This window comes from Gilbertella persicaria, assembly GCF_025201335.1.
Source record: "Gilbertella persicaria strain CBS 190.32 chromosome Unknown B0P05scaffold_26, whole genome shotgun sequence".
Lineage (NCBI taxonomy): Eukaryota > Fungi > Mucoromycota > Mucoromycetes > Mucorales > Choanephoraceae > Gilbertella > Gilbertella persicaria.
This window is the reverse complement of record NW_026251987.1, coordinates 324,538-347,391: the sequence shown is the minus strand read 5'-3', so window position 1 is coordinate 347,391 and position 22,854 is coordinate 324,538. Positions and strand designations below refer to the sequence as shown.

At 35.1% G+C, this 22,854-nt stretch overlaps 9 protein-coding genes across 9 annotated transcripts; 1 reads left to right on the top strand and 8 right to left on the bottom strand.

Moving 5' to 3' along the window:
* Positions 1 to 337: 337 nt before the first annotated feature.
* On the bottom strand, positions 338 to 5,482 carry B0P05DRAFT_148855 (uncharacterized protein). Its single transcript, XM_051573076.1, has 10 exons — positions 4,905 to 5,482; positions 4,036 to 4,847; positions 3,803 to 3,961; positions 3,666 to 3,753; positions 2,775 to 3,529; positions 2,529 to 2,725; positions 1,103 to 2,478; positions 967 to 1,050; positions 781 to 922; positions 338 to 735 (listed from the first exon to the last, which is right to left on the bottom strand). Exons 1-10 carry the CDS (start codon positions 5,361 to 5,363, stop codon positions 422 to 424), a joined length of 4,386 nt encoding a protein of 1,461 aa, XP_051433752.1. The 5' UTR covers positions 5,364 to 5,482; the 3' UTR covers positions 338 to 421.
* Positions 5,483 to 5,714: 232 nt separating this feature from the next.
* Positions 5,715 to 6,783, bottom strand: B0P05DRAFT_547029 (Rhodanese-like domain-containing protein). Its single transcript, XM_051578832.1, has 3 exons — positions 6,279 to 6,783; positions 5,949 to 6,168; positions 5,715 to 5,901 (listed from the first exon to the last, which is right to left on the bottom strand). Exons 1-3 carry the CDS (start codon positions 6,306 to 6,308, stop codon positions 5,750 to 5,752), a joined length of 402 nt encoding a protein of 133 aa, XP_051433751.1. The 5' UTR covers positions 6,309 to 6,783; the 3' UTR covers positions 5,715 to 5,749.
* B0P05DRAFT_638530 (uncharacterized protein) lies at positions 6,784 to 7,686 on the bottom strand. The gene has a single exon (XM_051583688.1). The coding sequence runs from the start codon at positions 7,594 to 7,596 to the stop codon at positions 6,922 to 6,924; it is 675 nt and encodes a 224-aa protein (XP_051433750.1). The 5' UTR covers positions 7,597 to 7,686; the 3' UTR covers positions 6,784 to 6,921.
* An 831-nt stretch (positions 7,687 to 8,517) lies between these two features.
* B0P05DRAFT_547026 (uncharacterized protein) lies at positions 8,518 to 9,022 on the bottom strand. Its single transcript, XM_051578831.1, has one exon. The coding sequence runs from the start codon at positions 8,955 to 8,957 to the stop codon at positions 8,637 to 8,639; it is 321 nt and encodes a 106-aa protein (XP_051433749.1). The 5' UTR covers positions 8,958 to 9,022; the 3' UTR covers positions 8,518 to 8,636.
* A 1,683-nt stretch (positions 9,023 to 10,705) lies between these two features.
* B0P05DRAFT_588354 (uncharacterized protein) lies at positions 10,706 to 11,035 on the bottom strand (the record flags this gene model as incomplete). Its single annotated transcript, XM_051582656.1, has 1 exon — positions 10,706 to 11,035. The coding sequence occupies one exon, from the start codon at positions 11,033 to 11,035 to the stop codon at positions 10,706 to 10,708; it is 330 nt and encodes a 109-aa protein (XP_051433748.1).
* Positions 11,036 to 12,021: 986 nt separating this feature from the next.
* Positions 12,022 to 13,590, bottom strand: B0P05DRAFT_588353 (peptidase M24, structural domain-containing protein; the record flags this gene model as incomplete). Its single annotated transcript, XM_051582655.1, has 11 exons — positions 12,022 to 12,121; positions 12,177 to 12,264; positions 12,319 to 12,462; positions 12,514 to 12,702; positions 12,753 to 12,766; positions 12,818 to 12,902; positions 12,964 to 13,030; positions 13,080 to 13,168; positions 13,213 to 13,329; positions 13,379 to 13,412; positions 13,459 to 13,590. The coding sequence occupies 11 exons, from the start codon at positions 13,588 to 13,590 to the stop codon at positions 12,022 to 12,024; spliced, it is 1,059 nt and encodes a 352-aa protein (XP_051433747.1).
* Positions 13,591 to 13,872: 282 nt separating this feature from the next.
* Positions 13,873 to 14,525, bottom strand: B0P05DRAFT_588352 (uncharacterized protein; the record flags this gene model as incomplete). The annotated part of the gene is made up of 4 exons (XM_051582654.1): positions 13,873 to 14,012; positions 14,059 to 14,284; positions 14,341 to 14,358; positions 14,412 to 14,525. The coding sequence occupies 4 exons, from the start codon at positions 14,523 to 14,525 to the stop codon at positions 13,873 to 13,875; spliced, it is 498 nt and encodes a 165-aa protein (XP_051433746.1).
* A 7-nt stretch (positions 14,526 to 14,532) lies between these two features.
* Positions 14,533 to 15,994, bottom strand: B0P05DRAFT_547012 (mitochondrial carrier domain-containing protein). The gene is made up of 4 exons (XM_051578830.1): positions 15,873 to 15,994; positions 15,617 to 15,817; positions 15,392 to 15,573; positions 14,533 to 15,328 (listed from the first exon to the last, which is right to left on the bottom strand). Coding segments are annotated over exons 2-4 (741 nt in total). The 5' UTR covers positions 15,619 to 15,817; positions 15,873 to 15,994; the 3' UTR covers positions 14,533 to 14,771.
* B0P05DRAFT_547008 (uncharacterized protein) lies at positions 15,995 to 16,683 on the top strand. The gene has a single exon (XM_051578829.1). The coding sequence runs from the start codon at positions 16,136 to 16,138 to the stop codon at positions 16,655 to 16,657; it is 522 nt and encodes a 173-aa protein (XP_051433744.1). The 5' UTR covers positions 15,995 to 16,135; the 3' UTR covers positions 16,658 to 16,683.
* Positions 16,684 to 22,854: the final 6,171 nt, after the last annotated feature.

The following is a 22,854-nucleotide window of genomic DNA, read 5'->3' as shown; positions in this document are numbered from 1 at the left end:
AAGATTGAGTGAGAGGAATTGAAGAGAAAAAAAAAGGTTAAAAATTGTTATCCCGCTGATGATACTTTCTTATTTTTTCTTGGAGAATAACTGCCATGATTCATCACTATTTCTAAGCCCTGCTTTTAATTCTTTCAATACTTGTTCAAACCCTTCTTCTGTTGGTATTCTTCTATGCTTAACAATTGTTGCTATGAAGTGTTGTTGTTGCTGTTGTTCCTGTTGCAACTGTCGTCTCTATAGTAACCGTTAAAATGTTAGGTACAATGCCAATCAAACATGTATGTCTGCATCTTTTACCTTAAGCTGCAATTCCTGCTGCCTTTGGCGCTTCAAGGCTCTTTCTCTTGCCTCATGGATTTCGATTTGGGCTTTCTATAGACAGATTTGTTTGTTTTCATGAAATTGCTTAAAATAGTAATTAGGATACACGTACCTCAAAAGATTTTGAAAAAGTCGAGATGATATCAAAGAATTCTTCTGGCTTAATTGTGCTGGGATCTTCACCATAATATACAACCAAATCTTTCAGATCTTCTTCCATGTCTCTTGTCATTTTTTTGAGATCATCAATCACAGGCTCTGCTTCCAATAAGAATTCTTCCATTGCTTCAGCAAATCGATCTATCTGAAGTTCTGACGTTTTCTTTCTTCTGTTCATATGCAACTCGTCCTTGACTTGTATTAAGCCACCATTAAGCGCATTTACACTGGCAAAGAGTGTCACAGGTGATACTAATTAAGAATTGCTTAGATCATATCCTCTTTTTTTCTTCTTACATTTTGCCGCTGTGTGTAAATGAGAAATATCTTGCTTGAAATTGACGACATCGTCATCGGACTTTGATAAAAAGTACACTAAATAATGCAGCAACGTAGGCACATTACTGTTCCCTTCTCCTTCTGCTCTTGTATCTCGCATCTACATATAAGAGATAAACATTTGGTATTTACTACTTGGCTTACCTTTAATAAAGCATCCAAATGAAATCCGAAAGCATTTCCTCGGATAGTTTCAGAATTGAGATAGTTACCAATGGCCAGGACAGTCTAAATGATTACATTATGAAAATCTATCAACAAGAAAAGTTTATATGCTTACCTTTAATAGATGTTTGAATCGTGCGCTTTGTCTGAGCTCATTCATAGCCATTTGAATCACATCAAGCTGAGGTAAGATTTCTTCCAGTTCATGCTTAAATCGACGACGGAAAATCATGCAGCTCACACGGTCAGCCAACCGAGGAATATACATAATGGATCGAAAATAGCGCTCTGCATTGCCAAGCATATCTACATCACCTTGGTATTCTTTGACGATCTCAACTTCTTCTTTAGTGGGGATATATTGTCGAATAGCTACCAGATTATCTATACTTAAGATATGATCATCAATATTCCAAATGGCATCTCGAATATCTGGATAAGGAAGTCTGATTCTGGCCAACATGATAGCAATATTATTGGCGCGATTGAACTCTAATAAAGTAATTGTATTCTGTTTGCGAATGATGCTTGGATTCATAGATATAGCTGCTGTATTGTACGAATTGCTTCCTTTTTTAAATAAACGTTCCAGTTCAACCGTATCCAACTGAACTGGATACTCATCGAGTTCTTCTTCGTCAGTGATAGTACTACTACTGCTAATACTACCGTTACTACTTTCATAGTTGGAAGTTAAACCAGGAGACTTAAGAATTTCGTCCCAAATGGTATTTTCTATCTTGTCTACAGATAGCTTTGACCAGAAAAACTGTTTCATGACAAGAGGAAATGTTGATTGCGCTATGCGTTGTGAATTCAATACATCTTCTTCGCTTGGTTCGATGGGTTCCTTATCGTTAGATGTAGATGTTATGATGTCGTTTGACTGGTTTGAAGTGTTTTTATGCAAAGACTTCAAATTGGGAAAACATAAGTTCAATGCGAGCGGATGTAAATATCGAGAGTTTCGATCAGATGCATCGCTTGGAGCGAGTTTTTTTCGCTCCATAACAAATGACATGGCAGGTATGAATGGCGGAGGCGGAGGCGGAGGTGGAGGTGGAGGTGGAGGTGGTGGAAGTGGTGCATAAGAAGATGATGGTGATGGTAAGGACAATGAAACAGAAGACCCTATGTTGTTGGTGGATTTTTGTTCTGATGATTTGCCTTGCTTTACTTCGGCTTCCAAAGCTGCGATTCGATCATCTCTTTCCTTGACATCAGCTAGTACCTTTGACATTTTCATCAACAACTCATTCTTTTCTCGACGAATTTTTGTAGCTGCATCTTGGCTTCTGATAAAGTTATCTTTAAGTTCATCTACCATATTTCGTAAACCTTCTATATCTTCGGAATTGTTACTGTTACTAGTTGCAGTAGCAGATGTAGTAGCATGGTCGATGGATATTTCTCTCTGCTCTTTTTCAGAGATTTTGCCAACGATAGGCTGAATAGAGACCATAAACTGCTGTAACATGGTCTGAAACTGATCTATAAATATGCGATAAGACAACTTGAAGGTGCTAGCTTACTATACTTACTTTCATTATGAAGACTCTTTAGACTCTTGGAAAACAAATTTATGATATTCCAGATATCTTGAACAAAATTCCTGTTAGTTGATATTTGATCTGATCCTATGGTGATAATCTCGCTAATACTATCTACGACAAGACAGTATAATTCAGGATCCTGAGAAAAAAAATTTAATGCAGAAGCCACCATGTCACTAGGTTGACTAAATGAGTCATAAGTACACTTGTCTTGTATATTTTTATACTACTTACAGCTGTAAGATACTTTGTCTCTTGTTCTTTTCCATAGCACTTGATTTCTCTTGATCAAGTCGTTTTTGCTGAAGATAGATGGTTACTTGTTCTTCCAATGCATTGGGAAGCATATGTCTCTTTTGGTAAAGGCATCTAATGAGTTCTTCAAAGCCTCTACGTTCTAATTCACTTCTCAATGCGTTTCGTTTTTCAACTGTATCGGGCGTGTGTACGATATTGTTAAACATGCTTAAAGCAGCTGCTGCACAATCAAAAGCCAATGGTTCTTGCTGTTCTTCAATCAATGTGGAAAAGTTGCCGACTACTTTCTTTTCGGTTGATGAATGAGTGACACCAAGATCATGTAGAGACTGTACAAGGCGCTCAAATCGGTATTGCTCGTCTTTGATCTGAGACAAAACAGCAATCATAGCATCATAACCTGCTGTAGATACGAGACAAAGTGCTGAAAATATTTCAAAAATGATGATACAAATCTTGTAAGATATTTCAATTGCCTCGCTATCCTTTGCATCTTCTTTTGTAAAATGAGAGCTGGATCTCGAAGGTGTAGGTGTATTCGTACTATTTGTGGAAAATGAAGGCAATATATATGAGCTTATTGAATTGGTAGATGGCGAGCTTTTGACAACATCACTTGAGCTAAAAGGTATGGCAAGTCGTAAAGCGGATATAGACGCCAAACATACGAATAATGCAACAAGTAGCTGGTGGAGCACCACAGGACGCATAAGCACTTGTTGAAGGCCCGACTAGACAAACAAACAAACAAATAAATAAAAAAGATGAATATAAAAGCATAATTAGACAATGAAGAAAGGAGTGTGATATTCAAAGAAAAAAGGAGGGGAAATCACTCCTTCTTTTTTTTGAGAATAGCAAACTTACTTTTGTATTCAATAGGACCCGTATGCATTTTATGCACTCAATCAGGCATTGCTCTTCGATTTCGGTCAGTTTACTTCCATTCTTTTTCCTTTTTTGAAATCATTCAGAAATTCGCTTATTGAATATAACTCCCTTACCTGCGTTTCTTCTGAAGTAGTTTCTCAAGAACATTTTCGAGTGCAATAAGACCGCCATGACGTCTTGAAAGAAACTCATTGATCCAAGAAACAGTACCTGTAGCCAACGTTATTCTTAATGAAGTTAAATGTTTTGTCAATGCATCTGTGTTTGTATTTCTACTCGAATAAAAAAAGAGGGAGAGAGAGATTAGGTTTCCATAAGGAGTTGGTTTGAAGGGAGATTCTATTACCTGCTTTTTAGACGCTCTACATAATAAAAAGGGCTGTTGCGGTCACGACGTTTTAGAGAATCTTCTTTAGTTAACATTTGATAGGCTTGACTATTTGTCAATATTGAACTAGACAATGATGGTTCTACAGTAGGCGACAAAGGCTTAGTTATTGAGGCACTTGTAGAAGGAAAAATAGAGCTGACAGATGGCCGTTGTGCAACATGATTGGTTCGTGTAGTACTACTGTTCAAGTATTGTCTCGATAGAGTCTTGTTATCGAGCAATAGCCATGCATCTGATTCATCACCAGTTTCTTCTGCCTTGTGAGCAAGTGCATTAAATTCCAAGACCATTGAGCCTACAATAGATCGGTTTTCTCCTAGATTTCTCCGCGAAAACTTATAAAGGGCGGCTCGTGTGCTCATCATTGGGCTTTCTGGATTGGAATTAGCTTTTGAGTTATCTTTTAAAGAATAAGGAGACGAAACTACATCCGATTTTTTGACGTTGGTGATAGGGTCTTCATAATCAGTCGAAATCAGAAATGATGTAAGTGATTTGCGGGCCCCATCTTCGGAGGCTTGTTTAGTTGGTTTGGTACTTGCTTGGCTATTAAAAATGCGAGATGATGCCTCGCTGCGCTTCATTGCTTTTTGCCGTAAAGCTTTAGGTTGAAATATAGAAGCACTTGAGTTTGAAGATGGCAATGTGGGTTTCTTTGAAGTATCACTATCTTTTATGTGCTGATTTTGTTGAAGCAAGTAGAGTTTGCGGTCAGTGGGTAATTTACGAAGTTTTTCTCGATGAGTATCCTTCATATTCAATTCATCCTATAGAGAGAAAATTGTTTCATGAATACAAACTTGATGCCTGATGTTTCAACTTACAAGCAGCTTTTCAAATACAACTTGTAATTCATTCAAGTCCATTTCAGTGCTGGCTTTTGACACAGTAGATGCTTTAGCTGAAGTAGGCGAAGAATTGTTTGAGTTAGTGTTTGAACGAAATGAAGTAGGACTGCTTGGTGTTGTACTACTATATTCTACGCCAGCATGACCTACTAGCCAGGTTGGTAAAAGATGCTTCTTGCCAAATCGAGAAGAAGAGGCGCTCATACGCAATACAGGTCGTTCATTGTTCATGTTAGCGTTTAGGCGAATGTTGGTTTGTGATTTCTTTTTTATTGGCTTTTGGGAAGAGGAAAGAAAAGCATTGGAGTTGTCTGATGTGATATTTGAGCCAGGAGAAGAGAGTGACTTTTGGACCAATTTGACTTTAGATGCCTTTTTTGTGAGTAATGTATCCTTGCTGAGGTTACCTTTGTTTGTTGATGCGTGGACTTTCATAGCTCATGTAAGAATTGAGTTTGGATATTTTAATTTCGCATAGAGTTTTTATCGAAAGAGTTTATAAGATTAAGTGGTTTGTTTACAAAAATTTAATTATTGAACTATGAAGAAAAAAGAAATAGAGAGTTAATTCCTTCTTCAAACAAGAAAAGAAAAGGCAGATTTTTAATACAGACAGGCCTTATGTCAGTAGGAGTGATGAAAAAGGAGATGTAATCACTTAAATTTACTCCTTGGGTCAATTCAACAAGCAGTTTTAGTTTTTAGTTAGAAAGAAAAAGGAGGGAAGGGAATGCGCCGCATCTTTAAAAAGTCTACAATTTATCATTTTGATATAGGATAATGAATGCACGTCGATCAGAAAGGGACAAACTTTTTTATTATTATAAATAAGGCTTTTCAATTGGATAACCATTCTCTATCCAAGCTAATATACCGCCATGAACATTATAGACGTTTGTAAATCCCAATTTTTTAGTTACATATTCGGCAGCAAACATACTCCTTCTGCCAGATCGACAAGAAATGACAAGCTGTTTATGTTATGTCAGCAAAGTATAAATAGTCTACCATAACTAACCTGAGCATGCTTATCAAGAGCTAAAAACCTTCTTTCAAATTGCTCAGGATCTGTATTTGTCAAAAAATAAGGTATATTATTATCATAACCAGGTATAACGCCTTGTTCTTTCAATTCACTGATTTCTCGGACATCGACAAGCGATGCCAATGATGGCCTATTATCAAACCATGAAGCAAGTTCTCGCACTGAATAAGACTTTATTTCAGAGCTCATAAAAAGGTAAAAAAAAAAAAAAAAAAAAAAAAAAAAAAACCAGCAAAGACAAAATCTATACTGAAATGTCGCCATTAAGATCTAAACGAAAAAAATTATTTGCTATCTTTTTCAAGATGCGACAAGGTGTCAAAAAAAATTCGCATGGAAAAAAATAAGTACTTGAAATCAAGCAGAGTCTGAGATATGTGAATAATATTTATATTGTCGCTTACATTAGATTATAGGAAAATTCAGAAAATAGAAGGGTAACAGATATTAGCCAGTTTATGTAAATACCTACAAGGATATGAGGAAGTAGTTGAATACCTTCCCTACTATTTTCCTATTACATTCATACTACTACACGCTTGACCAACCAATATCAAGCTATAATTGATGTCAAAGGCGGTACCACCAAGTACTAAACTACAATATATCAAAATAAGTATCTCAACAAATCATCCACAAAGAATTGAACGCGTTTAAGTATCATCTTGGTATATTAAAGGGCTCTTGGATCATGGTACCTTTGTTGTTGAGTTCGAATGATAAAAAACTGGGCTAATTTTATTTCGGCTCACATATATAACTGCTTTACTGTATTGCACTAGTAAAGGAAAACAATAAATCCATATGCTGCATTCTATAGTGCATAATAAATTAAGTAAAAGAGCGAGGCTCAAGTGCATGAAGACGCTTTATTATTGAGCGGGTATGGAATCTATTTCTACATCATATCTTTTGTCACGGGTATATATGTAATGATACAAAAATCAGCTAGTACTTGGTTGCGTAAACAATAGCCAAGACTATGATAGTAATGATTAGTATGGTACTAAAGCCTAAAGAGAAAAAGCGATTCAATAGTCTCCATCTCTTGACCATTTTCACGTTAGGGTCATATCTCTTTTGGTATCTCTCGTCTACATAGATAGGATAAAAAGAACCAATCCACCAAAAAGGTGGAAACACAAAACCAAGTAAGAATAAAAAGGCGCCAAGCGAGAAGAATTCGGTAGCTGTAGCATAAGTGTGCTGTGCTCCAGGACCAAAAATGTTTGAATCATATTCATACCACGTGTTATCTTTTTCGTTTATGAGATTGTGTTCAGAAGTAGGTGCAGTTGTAGCCCGTCCATTATCTAAATCGTTTGACAGGTAGCTCCAAAAGGTAGATGCAGACTCTTTTTTCTGTGGTGTTTTGTTGGGAACACTAAGTCGATCAAGTAGTACAGGCGCATCTTGTTTAAAGTGATTGCCTATGTAGTTATTGAATGAAGCGTCTGTGTCTGGTGACTGGGTTACGATGGCGTTAGGAGGCAAGGGTCCTACATATGAGGGTGTAGTGGCTCGTTGTTGCTGCTGTTGTTGTTGTTGTGGAAAATGTGTTTGAGACAAAATGCTTTCGGTGAGACGATAAGAAAAATCGTTGTCTACTGGCGGTGCTGTCATTTCGGTTAAGCAAGAAAAAAAACAGAGAAAAGGAGGGAGGAAAAGAGGGATTAAAACTACTAAATGAATGAGTGCAACCTCATTTAAAAGTCGCGCCAATAACGTTTTGACAATTTGATTGAAATTTACCTTTTGACCCAGAACGCCTTGTTGGTCTGCATACAAGCCGATTTTTATTGGCTGATGTATTCCCTAGACAATGAAATGTATATTCTCATAAACTAACAACAAAATGGTTTTTTGTAAAATGCAGATGTTCTCAGGGAGAGAAACATGAATCAAACCGCTAGGTTTGACAATAAACACATGAGGGGCTGGCATAATTAGACTACAGCATAGTAAGTATTTCGGTTATATTTCCCGCACACTTACGACGCGATTTTAACAACATCGAGTCTTTCTCGTATATCCCCCCTCTCTCCTTTAGTGATTAACAAAGATGTACATGACTAGCTCTACTAATACTTTTTATCAATCTCAAGTACTCTTCGAATCCTAGCAAGATTTCTTATAAGCCAAGAAATTTTCAGTTCTAACAATTGGTATTTCAGGTACGCTAAGATTGATCGAGAGTAGAAATCTCCGTGGCTTTCGCATCCCGAACTACTCCCACATTGCTGTAACTTTCTTACAAGAGAACATTACTAAGTTTATCGTTGATGGCGAAAATATTTAGGGTAGTTTCGCAATGCAATAAGAAATAATCTATATACGTATCATCACTCTTCTACCTACTTCTTGATAATGCAAGTTTTTCATTCTATGCAATAAAATAACCATGGCTAATGTGCTCACTCTTCAAATGCAGTTACTTTATAATTAGAGTGCAACTGTATCAGAATCTGCAATATTCCTATAAACAAATATCAGCATACACACTATGCTTAAAGTCTTCCCAACAAAATATATTTACACAAACAGTTTTGGATGTACAGATTTCATGACAATTTATTTTGTAATAAATTAGAACATTAGTATTTACGTTTTTTTTTAAACTTTATCGTGCTATGTATAAAAGGGATATGTAAAAATGGTTATGCTTAGAATTCGTAACCAGTTCTTTCAGAGTACAACTTGCGAGCTTCTTCTTCAGCTTGCTTCTTGGCCTTTTGTTTGTCAGCCCAGTCAAGACCCTTGGTTTCAACAAGGTGGTCAACGGAAGCAGCAGCCAAACCAGCGAGGAGTTCCTTGGCAAGAGCGTGTTGGTCTTCTTCACCGCCTTCTTCCTTCTTCTTATCAAAAGCTCTCATGGCAGCGAAACCAGCAGCAGCAGCAAGGGCTTGGTGGGTCCAGTTAGACTTGTGTTCTTCAGTGGGAGCTTCAACGTGGAAAGATTCGTAAGCTTCTTCGTGGTAACCCATATTTAATAAATTGTTCAAGTAAAGTTTGAGCTTGTCAAAATCTGTCGCCCCTTTTATATCTTTTTTTTTATTTTTATTTGGTACCTGATTCAATAAAGCAATTACTTTTTTTGTCCACCTTGCCGATATGATGGCGCAAACGAATAAGCTGAATTACAAAATTAACAGTCTTGTTTTAGTGTAATTAGGGCAAATATAGCTTAATTGGACACGCATAAATTTATTATTGTCACACAAATTCACATATATTTATACCAATGCCCTTTACATGCCTGGAATATGAAAGTATACTGGACTTTTCATTAAATACACCAAGTATCAATAGGAGATTTTATACATATATATAACAAGTAGCTTAAGCTTGTTTCGTTTTTTGATGGGAAAAATTGCTACAAATAATTTCATTCCTGAGTCCGTCAATTTGAGCGCCACATTATTTACTTCATTTACTTTAAGCTTTTTATCACAGTGATTTGCGTTTAAAACTCAAGATTCTTATCCTACCAATTGAAATTTTATATGATCACACTTTCTTGTTGAGTGGTACAATTTTTTTTGCCGTTAATAGCTTTAACTCCGTTTTTTTTTTACTCGAATTACTTTCAGAGAAGTTATTGATAACAAGATTGGTTAAGTTCAAACGTTTTGTGTTATATTGAGGCCTCTGCAGCTCAACAAGCTTACAGGGTGACTTCGTTTGTTTATCGAGAGAAGATGTCTTGTTCAGGAACATCAAACAGTCTAGATAGAAACAAATCAACAAAACGAAAACAAAGTCTAGGCTCAAGGATACGCGAAAGAGCTTTTGCATTTATTGCTTTAGCAAACTTATATGTGTTTTTGTCGGTAGGATCAACTCTTGAGAATTTTTTGATGTCGTTTCTCGTATTGTTGTATTTTTCAGAGCCTATTGAATAATTTGAACAATATCTATGATAGTCGCAGTAGGAAAAGTAAAAAGAGCGTTGAATTCATGCCAAAATTGAAAGAGATTTAGTCAATTAAAAAAATAGTACACATGTTAATGGAGAAAAACTTCCAAATGATCACTTTTTGGAATGATCATATACATATAAACTGAAACGAGAAAGGCTGGCAAAGTTTAGAGCTTAGTGAAATACTTGCAAAAGTTATTTTCTCAAAATTAATATGTTTATGCAAAAATGGTTGCTTTTTTGGCATGAATGGAGTGTTCTTCATTAATAAAACTTATTTATGGCATACATAACACGTTTAAAAGACATAAGAATAAACAAGGGCAGATAATACCTCAAATCTATCGTAAATAGTGTCTCTTAAATCTAATGATTTTTAGTCAGAAGTGCTTTCAGCCTTCATCTCATTTTTCATACGATAACTAGGGTAACTTAGTCGAATTATAAAACATTTGCAATTTCAAACACAAATCACTAGTGTAATGCAAGACAGCGCATTTTCGTCCAATCATAAATTGACAAACAAGCAGTAATAGCACTTTGTTCTATTAAAGCAGCTGAGAATATGAAACAAAGTGGCGTAATTGCTTCTAGAACTCTATAAAGTGTACGACACACAAAGAGTATGTCTTAAAGGAAGGCTTTGCACATTTGAAATTGTAGTTTTATGCAGTCTAAGTATGCCCTTATTTGCGCTCTTACTACCCTCTTTTACAGATTAAAAACCCCAATTGTACATTTTATAACAATTTATTTTGATAAATTTAAGACGTTCAGATTTTTACAGTTAAAAAGATAGATTTACAGGTATGCTTAGTCGAAATGATAGCCGGTTTGTTCAGAGTACAACTTTTGGGCTTCTTCTTCAGCTTGTTTCTTAGCACGATGTCTGTCTAACCAGTCCATGCCCTTACTTTCAACCAAGTTGTCAACGGCACCGCCAGCAAGACCAGCAAGGAGTTCCTTAGCGAGACTGTGGTCAACTTCTTCACCACTTTCTTCCTTTCTCTTATTGTAAGCTCTCATGGCGGCGAAAGCAGCAGCAGAACCAAGGAGTTCGTGGGTCCATTCGGCCTTGTGTTCTTCAGTAACAGTTTCAGTGTTAACGATAGTGTTGTAAGCTTCTTCGTGATTGGCAGCCATTTTAATTAAATCAAATGTTGATAGGTTTGGTAATGACTTGAAAAAGGTGCCCTTTATATAATTTTTTCACTTTCCTTATGTCCTTCTATATCCAGCTACAAAGCTATACGAAATAATGACGAAGGCGTCCTGTTTCTAGCTTTGTGTATTTCAAGATAGCATGAAAGTAAATCGAAGCATACGTATGTGTGTTACACTAATGCACTTTGCTAAAAATATACTTGACAAAGATTAAACTTTAGACGCGAATCTTTATAATGCTAGCACTTGTTCCTTAATGAATCAAGTATTTATTTTTTTTACTATAACTATTGTGTATATGCAAAGAAGAACAGATATGGAGTACACAAACAAAGACGCAAAACATGTACCTATCTTTGTGTGTGGGTGTTTCATTCATTTTCTGTTTCGGGAGGTGATCCGTACAGAATGCGCTATTTTTTTTTTCATTTCCTTCTTCTGACATGAAATTATTTGTGCCACGAAAATGCGAAATCGAATAAGCTCGCTTTTAACTACTAATTTGGTAAAGATATTGAAATGTGAGGCACAAAGTTTATTCTCAAACTCAGATAATCTATGATGTCTATTTTTTCAAGGTACCTGAATACTTTACTTTAAAATATGGTATAGTATAGATGCATTTATTTGGTTCATTGTTAGTAAGAAGTAAAAGAGAGACTCGACCAAGCCTTTAATGGTATGCATACCAGTTTTTTCTGAATCGATCTCGTACTTAATTTTCCTGTCCGATGATGTTGCGCTCTAGCATGAAATTAAAAGACTTGGCATTCTTTATCCAATCATCATTTATCTATTTGTACCCATGCATACATACGCATCAAACTGTACGTTTTATGCAACAACTTCTTTAACAAAATATAATTTTATTTGTTCTTTCTCTTTTTTTTTCTCCTTTTAAAAAGTGTTGTGATGGTATACATACAATTTGATGTGAACACATATAGAAATCTCTATGAAACAATCTAGGTCAAGATTTCAACACCAGTTTCTGTGACAAGAAGTGTGTGTTCAAATTGAGCAGATCGTTTGCCATCCTTAGTGGTAGCAGTCCAGCCATCAGGCCTAGAATTAAAAAAGTTAGAAGAGTCATAAAGACAAAGAGACAAAGGGACTTTACCATAAAAGCTCTTGGTGAACACCTTCACAAATCATAGGCTCGATAGTAAAGACGTGTCCAGGCTTACAAACACCAATAGCCTTATTATCTAAATTTGGAAAAATAGAAGTTAATGATATGACAAGTACAATAAATCACATACTGGCATAGTGGGGAACGTTTGGAGCACAGTGGAATAGTTGATTGATACCATGTCCAACAAATGCACGAACAACGGAAAAGCCATTCTTGGTTGCATGGTCCTCAATGATTTTACCGAAATCACGGTATCTCATACCGGGTTTAACTGCAAACAGTATTGTAAGTTATTGAAACACTCTTTTTTGTGTATACTTACCAGCAGCAATGGATTTTTCCAAACATTCTCTAGTAACATTGACTAGCTTTTGACCAGTCTCGTCCACATTACCGACAAGATAAGTGGCATTAGTGTCACCATGGAAACCATTGTAGTAACAACTGATATCAATGTTGATAATATCACCATCAATCAAAGCTCTTTGATCAGGAATACCGTGACAAATGACTATACAAACCGGTTATCCTATATGAACTAGGTAAAACCACTTTTCATACCTTCATTCAATGATCTAGAATAATATAAAGTCAATTAAAGGAACAATAAAAATTAAGTTACTTACGTGCAACAAGACTTGGGGAAGTAATTGTAGTTTAAGGGAGAGGGATAAGCGTTACGCTCAATGGTAGCCTCATGAGCAATACGGTCTGATCACAATAGCAAAATGTTTAATCTCTCTGCAGTGTTTTTTCTCTCTTTTTTTCTTACCAAGTTCATCTGTAGTTATACCAACACGAATTGCTTTAGCTGTAATTTCAAGCACTTCTTTTGTAATCTTTTCCACAAAATAATTAGTGCCCATCTTGATACCTCTATTTACTTACAGCACATGCTTTCTTGACGCCTTCAATTTCTTCAGGAGTTAAAACCTTAATATCAGAGCTTCTAGCCATGTATTCTGACTTGGAAAGACCTAAAGACAATGTAAGTGTGAGTCCAATAAGCCCAATAATATACCTGTTTCGGCATAATCAGGTCGAGGAATATGTTCAGGTACAATTCTTCGAGAAGAAAGTGGGTAGACAGCGCGAAGAGGGCCAGAATACTTGAAAGTTTTGAAAGGATCATAAGGGGCTTAATAAAAAGAATTAGTTATTTCTATAACAAATCGTTTTGTGCTTACATTTTGTGTTTCCGTGAATAGCTTTGTGAGTACCCTAACGATAGTGTTAAGATCTGTTTATTCACTGAACCTATATTTACCCAACTCTTTTTAAAGCAGTCTTGTGAACAAAAGAAAGAACCTTCGTCTTTGCCCAACTTGATGCAAGTAGGACACTGCAAGCGTGCTTCGTTTGAACATTCGATAGCAGCACAAGTTGGTTTTGTTGCCATATTGGTTGATATAAAGGAAGAGCATTTACAAAAAATCGTTTCTCTGTTCATACAAGTTTTTTTTTACAAGTCACAGGGAGCCATCCTTATGACTGCCTGACAACTCTATGGATTTAAGGCTAATTCGCGATGTTCAATAGTAAATTACTTCAAATATAGTAATACCTCATGTCAAGATCAATTGATAACGAGCGTATACACATGGACACCAATTGACATTACAGCAATAATTAGCTCTGGAGCTATCTCATTCCATTTAACTAAGCTTTATTATGTCTATATTCAAACAGATGTGTTTGCTTTCTCTGTCAAATCAACAAGTCTCTTTAATCCGACAATCCAGTTTCCATGTTTTTGATAATGTGTTGTCATTAACTGAGTGTGTACCTCAATTGCCTTTGTATATTCTTGCTTATTCAAAGCTTTTAAATAAAAAAAATAAGCGCATATCGTATAATATGATTATACCTTGAGATAAGATATTAAGTGATTCTATAACTTCATTTGAGAATTCTTTTTTCTCTAATTCATCTAGAAGGATACTAATTCTACGTTCTGTATCATCTAAAATTCGTTTTTGTGGGCCATTGTCAAAAGTCGATTTACAAAGGTCTAATTTAGCTTTCAGGATGGACGAGACATTTTGATAGTCTAGGATGGCTATAGTTGGCTTATCTAGTGTCTTGCGAAAAATCTACTTTTCTTATTTAAAATTATCTTTTTGGTATGATCATTATACAAAATATTTACCTCCATAGAAGGGTCATTCTAAATTGTTTGAAAAAATGTTATTTTTCAGATTTACAAAATGTTTTTATTACCCAATGATTCTTTATCACAGCTGTTCTAAAGTCTGAGTTAGAAGGAGGAGGAGGAAGAGGCTTCGATGCAGCAAAAGATGCTCGTGGAGGTGGTGGTGGTGGTGGAAGAGTCATTCTAACAATGAAAGAAAAGGGAAATTATATACCAAACTGGAATTTGCCAAATCAATAACATTTGGTTTGAAACTCAGTAAATGAAAGACACTCAGCTCCTTTTTTTCAATTGAATTGGTTTTTCTTTTTATTGCATTCATTTTGAGTATCTCTTGATCATGTAGTATTAAGCCTTCATAGGATGTTTAATTCTTGTTTGAGAGCATAGATTTTCTAATAGTAGTCTAGAACAATTTTTACTACAACCTATGGCTGTCCAAAAGTATGCAGAATGGCTTCATAACAAAAGAACATGATGGCAGCATTTGGCACAACACGCATTAAATGAGCTGACATGCCACCATATAGGGCGGCCATTCCTTCTTCTTTGACAACAACCTTGAATGTTTGCCATAAGCCTATATATTTTGGCATGCAATTATCAGGTATAGGCTCTCTCATCCTCGTTCTTATCACCTCATGTGGATAAGCAATACACGCAGCTACCAATTTAGCTACCGTGGCAGCTCCTAAGTTACCTGCCCATGCTTGTATGCTTTTACCTCCAACAGTTATTTTGTCTTGTGAAAAAGAACCATGCGACCATTTCTTCTTTAAATCCTCGTATATGACCCATTGTATTGTACCTTCTGCTACACCCAGATAAGAAGCACTCATGCCCTTAAACAACCCTTTTATGCCTTCATGTTTCAATAAGTGCATGGCACAATCCAAACTGCTTTTATAAGCTTGCTGTTTTCTTTGTAATTGTAACCTGGTCTTGATCACCCAAATTGGATTAGTGATAGTTGAAGTGACAATGCCTGAATATATACTAAACGATGAGACACAAAGTTCTTTTTTGGTTTTGATTCTCTCTCTTTTACCTGCCACAGCTGCAGAAGTAAGATGTACGATAGGTGTTTCTTTTCCATGGTTGAATTCAGTCAGTAGCTTCTTACTATTCCCATATGTATAGAAATTGATTGCCCTTGCAGGAATCACACCAACAAGATTGGGACCTAAACCTTTAAAATAGCCTCGAATGCCCTCCACTTGCTTAATTTGCCTACGATTTTAATAGGTAAGGAATACGTGATTAAGCAACTCACATTAACAGCTTTCCAGTTTCACTGAAATGCCTCCAGATTGACGTACAGTGAATGTTTTTTTTGACACCTTGTTGATAAAACGTCGACTATATCTCCCCAATGTGTTATATCAATAATAGTATTAGCTTTTCTATTACCTGTAGACGTGTCTTGACAACATCTAGAGGAGAAGTACAGACAGCACCTATCAATCCACCCACACTGTACCAAGTACAATAATTAATAACGTTTATAATACGCATCTTCAAAAGTTTACCCTCCTGCTACAAAATGAACATAGGATTTCGTACCTTTTTTGAGAGAGGTTCCGTTACTATTGTTTACTTGAACTTCGGTAGGCTTTAGTAAAGGCGTTGACATACTTGAATTAGGAAAATTAGAAAAAAAAAAGAGAAAATGTCATTCAATATGGCATGTATTCATGCTGCGCTCCCTATATTTGAACTCAGTTATGTTTTAGTCTAATCTTTTCGCGTCATAGATTCACTCTTTTTCTTTCTTATTCTATATTAAGTCACCATGTCTGAAGACCAAGCCGATAAAAACTATATGTCTATGTTAAACAACCCTTATATCAACCCATCTTCTTCTTCTGGAGAAGCAGTAGCAAAAAAGCAAGATATAAGATTAAAACCATGCCATTTTCCAGCTGTTCAAGAAGTCCAAAATATTTTGACTAATGCTACCAAAGACACTTTTCTTATATCTGAATCTGATGAACCTTTTGAATGGATTAATATAGAAATCAAACAAACTGATTTGCCTACAACTGAAAAGGAATTAGTTACACTAGGATTGATCCAAAAGGAAACAGGTAATTTCAAGATCGAACCATTATCGGATTGCTCTTTGCTTAAACAACAAGATTACAAGCACATTATTTCAGCTTGCGAGAAGGCAGTCACCGACAATGACTGGAAGGTGTATCGAGTAAAGAATGAACAAGGCACAACAACAACCATTTTAGTTTTATCGATTGTGCAAGGATCAAATAATACGCATGCACTGGTTGGATTAAAGAGTTTATTGGTTCAAACATAATAAAGCCTTATTTACATAATCGAGAACGCGCCTTTCTCTGCCCATACCATATGGCTCATAGTAACTGCCTTTCGTTGAGTTTTTTTTTTTTTTTACATCGATTGAAGTGACTTGCCATATAATTATCATTCATTTTTGATTTCTTTGCTTATTCCATAAAAGTGTTACTGGAAGTGACCGTTTCAGACGAATCGAATTATTGTTGCAAAGAAGCCATATATATTAATCTTGACGTCTAAGTTGTAAATGAAATATCTCGAAAATACGAGATCTTTGAAACCTTTAAACATTTTATCTGCATCGATGTCAATTAAGTAGCCAAGAAACTTGTTGACTATATCTTGCCAAATCATGGTTTTATTACCACGAGACCAATGGGTGTTTTGCATCTTCTGTTCCATTATAACTGACGCATTGATTATTCTTCTTTGGTACAGGGGTTGCCTACTAAGAGTTTTGTTGAGTATAATTTTGAACTAGATATTCCTCGAAGATTGATGCATTGTTGCCTTGTAGAACTGTGTCCATTGGGAGCGGGGCTTGATACTAGTGTTGAAATCACTTGACATTATTTTACGAATGTCTTGATTGTTTAGAGACAAAATCGCTTTGTTTTCTATTTTGTCTCCTTCAAATATGTCTTGAAATCTAGGAGTTGTTGAATCTCTTCTTCAGTATTTTCTTTAATGTGTCGTAGGAAAAACTGCTTGAATCGCAGTGCGTTGTTGAATATATGTCTCTGATTTGGATATTATTGCGAGCTTATTACATTTCCATCTGCTTTTGAAAGAAATATGGTTGGTCACCAAGTCAAGATTGAGAAAGTGTTGGACTAAACTTTTTCGCGTATGCGTTATCGAAGAACGTCAATTCAATACCGTCTTCCCAATGGTTGCATACAGCTGAAAGAGACAGAGTCATACAATTGATTGCTGATAAAGGTGTTAAGGCTTTGTTTTTTTTTTGGTCTATAAGGCTTTGCTAATACATCTATTGCTTCAAAGATCAATCTAAGGACACCATCCTTGCTCAGGGATGTTTTGTATATAGAATCAAAAAAGAACATAACGGGCTTGAGACTTGGATTGTTGGTTTCCATTTGAAGGGCGTACACCATTATACCATAAAGTACTTTCGAATTCATTTCTGCTGCTCATAGTTAAGTAGAAATCCTTATTAAGCAAACACGTTTGGTAGTCCTAGCCCTTTTTTAGTCCTAGGCAGATAGAAGACATATTTGTTAACTTGCAACTTCTTCTTATCGACAATACACTGGTAGATAATTGAGTTCAAGGTTGAAAATACAGCTTTTGGTAGTGGTGTCAGTTTGAATACATGCTACACTTTTCGAGTATGATTGTGGTGGCTACATTTGTTCTACAGTACATGGAAATGTTTCTCATTTTAAAAAAGACACTTGAGCTCTGACTCTTCCGGTCATTTCAGCTATAAAATTATCTCTCAGTTGTTTTGTTACGTATATTAGATGACTCAGGTATTTGATGTAGTCAGCATTGCTATAGTCGTATCACTTCATACATTGTTGAATGTATGGCTTTAATCTCACCCCAAAGAATATATCCATTTTATCTCCATGTAGTGAGAAGTCTATGGATTTTTCATAGTTTGTCTTCGTGTTTGAGACTGACTGTATGTCTTGAAGTATTTTTTCATTTGTATATATTCTGATTTAGGTCTAACAGATATGATGATTTCATCTGCATACGCTATGATCTTGGCAGGTGGTAGTGAAGTAAGTTGAACAGTTGTTTGATCTAATGATTTGGTAGCTTAGACTGAATATCCAGAGATGTTTTTATTATTGATAATTGATAGAAAGAATGGCTCTATAGCAAGATTGAAAAGTGCTGGTGGCATAGAATCTCCTCGTCTTGGTCCTCTTCGCTGTTTCACTAGATCGGATAGAGACCCATTCATGATGATAAATATTTCATTGTCAAAGAGAAAATTATGTATGAATCTAACGAATTGATTATGAAAGCCAATCTTCAATAGTATTTGTGCAAGACAGCGTGGATAATCTCTGTCATAAGCCTTTTTATTATCAAGCATCACTCCAACATATTCTTCAAATACTTTGTTGTTTCCTGCTTTGGTCATTTTGGTATTGTCGATTATCATTCTAAGTGTTGAATCTTGGTCTCCAATGCAGTACCCTAACACAAATTCAATTTGGAATTTGGTAATAAGCCGATTGGCAATTTCTAGTATCCTTGCGTTTATTAGCCTGGTGAAAACTTTACAGTCTGTACTTATCAGTTTGATTGGCCTTCAATTTCCTAAGTCTGGTGAGTCTTCTTTTTTTGGTAGCAATACAACACACGCTTACTACCATGATCTTAATGACTTTCTTAGTTTGATAGCATTATTGTAAACGTATGTTATGGTATCTCAGCAACTCAGTTGGTTAATAACAATATTGAGTATCTCATATGGGATGTCATCAAAATCTGGACTACTTTTACGTGGACTTCTTTGTGTACCTAGTATAATGTCCTCGTAGTAATTTTCTTCAATCAAACTGTCATTCTCATCTTTAGACACGACCTTATTGAATTGGCTTAGCATGGCTTCTAAACTACTTATAACAATTCTCTCATTCTTCTATTTTTGAATACCTTGGCATCCTTTAGGTTTAAGGCATTGTTAACGTTGATTATTGAGCAATGTTGTGTTCAGATTGCTTGGTGATAGTTGGACTTGAATTTCATGTCTTTATGCTTTCTTCAAAGGTGAGAGATGGTATATTGGTTACTTGGCATAGAAGCATATCCGATTTCTTGCTCTTCAGTGAAACAAGTGTTTGTATGTAGTCGTTTTTTCTTTTTTATCATTTTTTAAAATTAAAGACATCACAGCGTAAGCGATAGAAGAAAATTTCCATAAAAAGTATAAGAATTCCTCACTCATTGAAGAAAAATCTTGGTCAAATTTTCACTCAAATATAGAAAAAAAATGCAATCGCTTACGCTGTGGCAAGAGTGTATTTTCTACCCTAAAAACAATTATATTTTCTAGAAATGTTCCTCTGTTGACACAGATAGCATACTTGCGCATTGATATTGATTTTGTCAACTTTATAATCGAAGTTTGTTAATTTATTAATTGTACAGAAAAGATCCTTTTGAACACATGGCCTAATGTGGCCTTTGACTACTCGGACTCAACCAATTCATAAAAATGACTGTACTAAGCTAAAAATACCTCAAGAAAACAACAGCAGAAAAGGAAGAGAGAGGAGAGTGTTGATCTAATAGTGTGCCGGCATGGGTTTGTAGCCAGAGAAGATATGAAAGCATTTGATTAGATGTCGGATAAAAGCGAATGTATATAGGCCCATTTGGTACTTTAATTAAGTAAAGAGCAGTTAGTCTTGAGTATCTTTGTGAGGAAACAATCCACAAATCTCTAAAAGGCAAAGAGCTTGGTCAAAGGCACTTTTACATTCTCTCAAGCTATCTTAAGCGGTGTCTAAGGGCAACTCTTGGCTTTGGAGAAGCTCCTTGATGCATGTTTAGAGCGCTTTTCTGGAAGTAGTAGTCAGAGCAATTAGGTAATAATTGACTAGATCAGTTGGATTGCCTCTCTCATGAATCGGGACTACTTGTACGACTTGTCAACAGTGAGGCGTGTATGGCCAACACCAACACCAACACAAATCAAAAATACGAAAAATCAGGGGATCACTAGAATATGTGATATCTATATACAAATTAAAGCTAGAGCTATAAAAAGGCCACGGTAGTAGCCGTAGATGTCAGGAACTTCTCATGAATGCAATGGATTTACAGAAAAATATGTGCATTTTAACATCCGCTAACATTTATGCCGACATGGCAAGTATGCCAATTGTGTACTCAAAAAAATATTTTTGAGAAAAAAATAGAAACCACTACTTTAAAATAAATCAAAATTATTTTCTACAATGACAAAAAAAAAAGTAAAAAATTCTTAATTTTCTGTTTTAAATTAATAAAAAAAGTAAAAAATTCTTAATTTTTTGTTTTAAATTAATAAAAAAAAAGCTTGTTTTTCAATTTTTCTGTTCTAAATTAATGAACAAATCTACCAGATGTTGATTTTGTTTTTTTTTAATTTAAACAGATATTACTACTTGGTAGATTTGTTCATTAATTTAGAACAGAAAAATTGAAAAACAAGCTTTTTTTTTATTAATTTAAAACAAAAAATTAAGAATTTTTTACTTTTTTTATTAATTTAAAACAGAAAATTAAGAATTTTTTACTTTTTTTTTTGTCATTGTAGAAAATAATTTTGATTTATTTTAAAGTAGTGGTTTCTATTTTTTTCTCAAAAATATTTTTTTGAGTACACAATTGGCATACTTGCCATGTCGGCATAAATGTTAGCGGATGTTAAAATGCACATATTTTTCTGTAAATCCATTGCATTCATGAGAAGTTCCTGACATCTACGGCTACTACCGTGGCCTTTTTATAGCTCTAGCTTTAATTTGTATATAGATATCACATATTCTAGTGATCCCCTGATTTTTCGTATTTTTGATTTGTGTTGGTGTTGGTGTTGGCCATACACGCCTCACTGTTGACAAGTCGTACAAGTAGTCCCGATTCATGAGAGAGGCAATCCAACTGATCTAGTCAATTATTACCTAATTGCTCTGACTACTACTTCCAGAAAAGCGCTCTAAACATGCATCAAGGAGCTTCTCCAAAGCCAAGAGTTGTCCTGTAATAATACTACTGTCCATGAAATTACAAGGTTACTGCAGTTCAAGTACATTTTTCATGTTTATTATCTGCCTGTTGACATACTTTTGGTCCTTCCACTACTTGCTCATTAACTGTCTATTGTCCTTCTTGTAACATATTTATTCCAGTGGCTGATATAGATATTCCAAAACAAATATGTACAACCAACTGCCTCAACCTTCATCCCAGCTATTCTATGCTGATTTCAGCATCTTTTTTAGCCTCGAGAGTAAAAAAATTTTACCTTATTACCTTGATGTTAGAAAGTTTGCCTGTATCCTTTCAATCACGTAAAATTGAAATGTTTCTATGTGGTCATGCGGTCTATATGAATCGAATTAGAGAATTCCGATATAGGTAAGTGGTCTTGATCACTTGATTTTTATAAATGAATGTGTGCTTAATTTTCCTTTTTTCCTACACAACATGAAACTTCTCTTTTACATGACTTTTTTAACACCAAAAGTAGCCTTTTTTCGTTTAGAAAAAAACTGTTATAAATAATAACAAAAATGTCTCTCGATCTGCCAATCGCAATAATAAAGAATGCAAAGGGCTAGTCAGTTGTCATTGTTATATCTCAGAGGTATTATAAGCCTATTCTTTTAGTCAATGTTCTTTTTTCTATTAGTTTTTCGATAAGTAAAAACAGTTTTTAGAACCCAATTAAATGCTTTATTTAGCTCAATAGCTGGATATATATGATATTGCTACTAGATACTTTTTTATTCACAAAACTAAAAGATGAACGAGTTATTCTTGTCTTCAGTCTTCTTAATTCATGTATGCAAATGCTACTGTATGCAATGTCTGTCAAAAACATGCCTATCATATGAGCGTTTTCGAAAAAGACCTCATGTATGGAAAGCCTTAGCCCTTTAATTGTTTAAATCTGTCTATATGATCCCAAACGACATGATTTATGCAATCGGTATATTAAAGTAGTAGTAAAGTCTAAAACCATTTATTCAGCGCGTTATAAAGCTTTTGCGTAATAAGAATTAGTCATGTTCATCCAACTAAAGATGTATATTTTGTAGTGTATCATGAAGTAAAACTAGTAGCATTAAACAAAAAATAATACCATATTATTGGCCTGTTGACGCATTGTATAACAAGAACAAACGGAATGTGGTTTGCTTGGAATCTGGTTTAGCTACACAACTTTTAGTTCACTTGTCATGAAGCCACACAAATACACAGAATATATACCAAGAATTGAAAACAAGTCTTTTTTTTTTCTATGCGTATCAAAAATTGAACTTTTACTTGGAAGTGCCTGAAAACGTAGTTATCTGGCTTTGGTGCGAATCTATTGATGCAAATAACACAGTAGCTTTGTCAGTAGAAATATTAAGAGAATATACAAAACCGCTTAAGTTTTTCACTTTAATCATTATAAAATTAGCAAGAAAGCACATTCATGAAAAACTATGGTCATTT

Bases quoted from the DNA above. Each gene is read 5' to 3' on its own strand.
- B0P05DRAFT_547029 (XM_051578832.1), bottom strand. From the start codon at position 6,308: ATGCGAATTTTTTTTGACACCTTGTCGCAT. The intron at 6,169-6,278 runs CTTGAAAAAGAT...TTTTTTTTTTAC, and splicing joins TTTTTGACACCTTGTCGCAT to CTTTTTATGAGCTCTGAAAT. The intron at 5,902-5,948 runs AGGTTAGTTATG...CATAACATAAAC, and splicing joins AGCTCTTGATAAGCATGCTC to AGCTTGTCATTTCTTGTCGA.
- B0P05DRAFT_148855 (XM_051573076.1), bottom strand. From the start codon at position 5,363: ATGAAAGTCCACGCATCAACAAACAAAGGTAACCTCAGCAAGGATACA. The intron at 2,726-2,774 runs GTAAGTAGTATA...TGACTCATTTAG, and splicing joins AGACAAAGTATCTTACAGCT to TCAACCTAGTGACATGGTGG. The intron at 736-780 runs GTAAGAAGAAAA...ATTCTTAATTAG, and splicing joins TTTACACACAGCGGCAAAAT to TATCACCTGTGACACTCTTT.
- B0P05DRAFT_547026 (XM_051578831.1), bottom strand. From the start codon at position 8,957: ATGGGTTACCACGAAGAAGCTTACGAATCTTTCCACGTTGAAGCTCCC.
- B0P05DRAFT_638530 (XM_051583688.1), bottom strand. From the start codon at position 7,596: ATGACAGCACCGCCAGTAGACAACGATTTTTCTTATCGTCTCACCGAA.
- B0P05DRAFT_547008 (XM_051578829.1), top strand. From the start codon at position 16,136: ATGTCTGAAGACCAAGCCGATAAAAACTATATGTCTATGTTAAACAAC.
- B0P05DRAFT_547012 (XM_051578830.1), bottom strand. The intron at 15,329-15,391 runs GTAAAAGAGAGA...GTATATATTCAG, and splicing joins TACTTCTGCAGCTGTGGCAG to GCATTGTCACTTCAACTATC.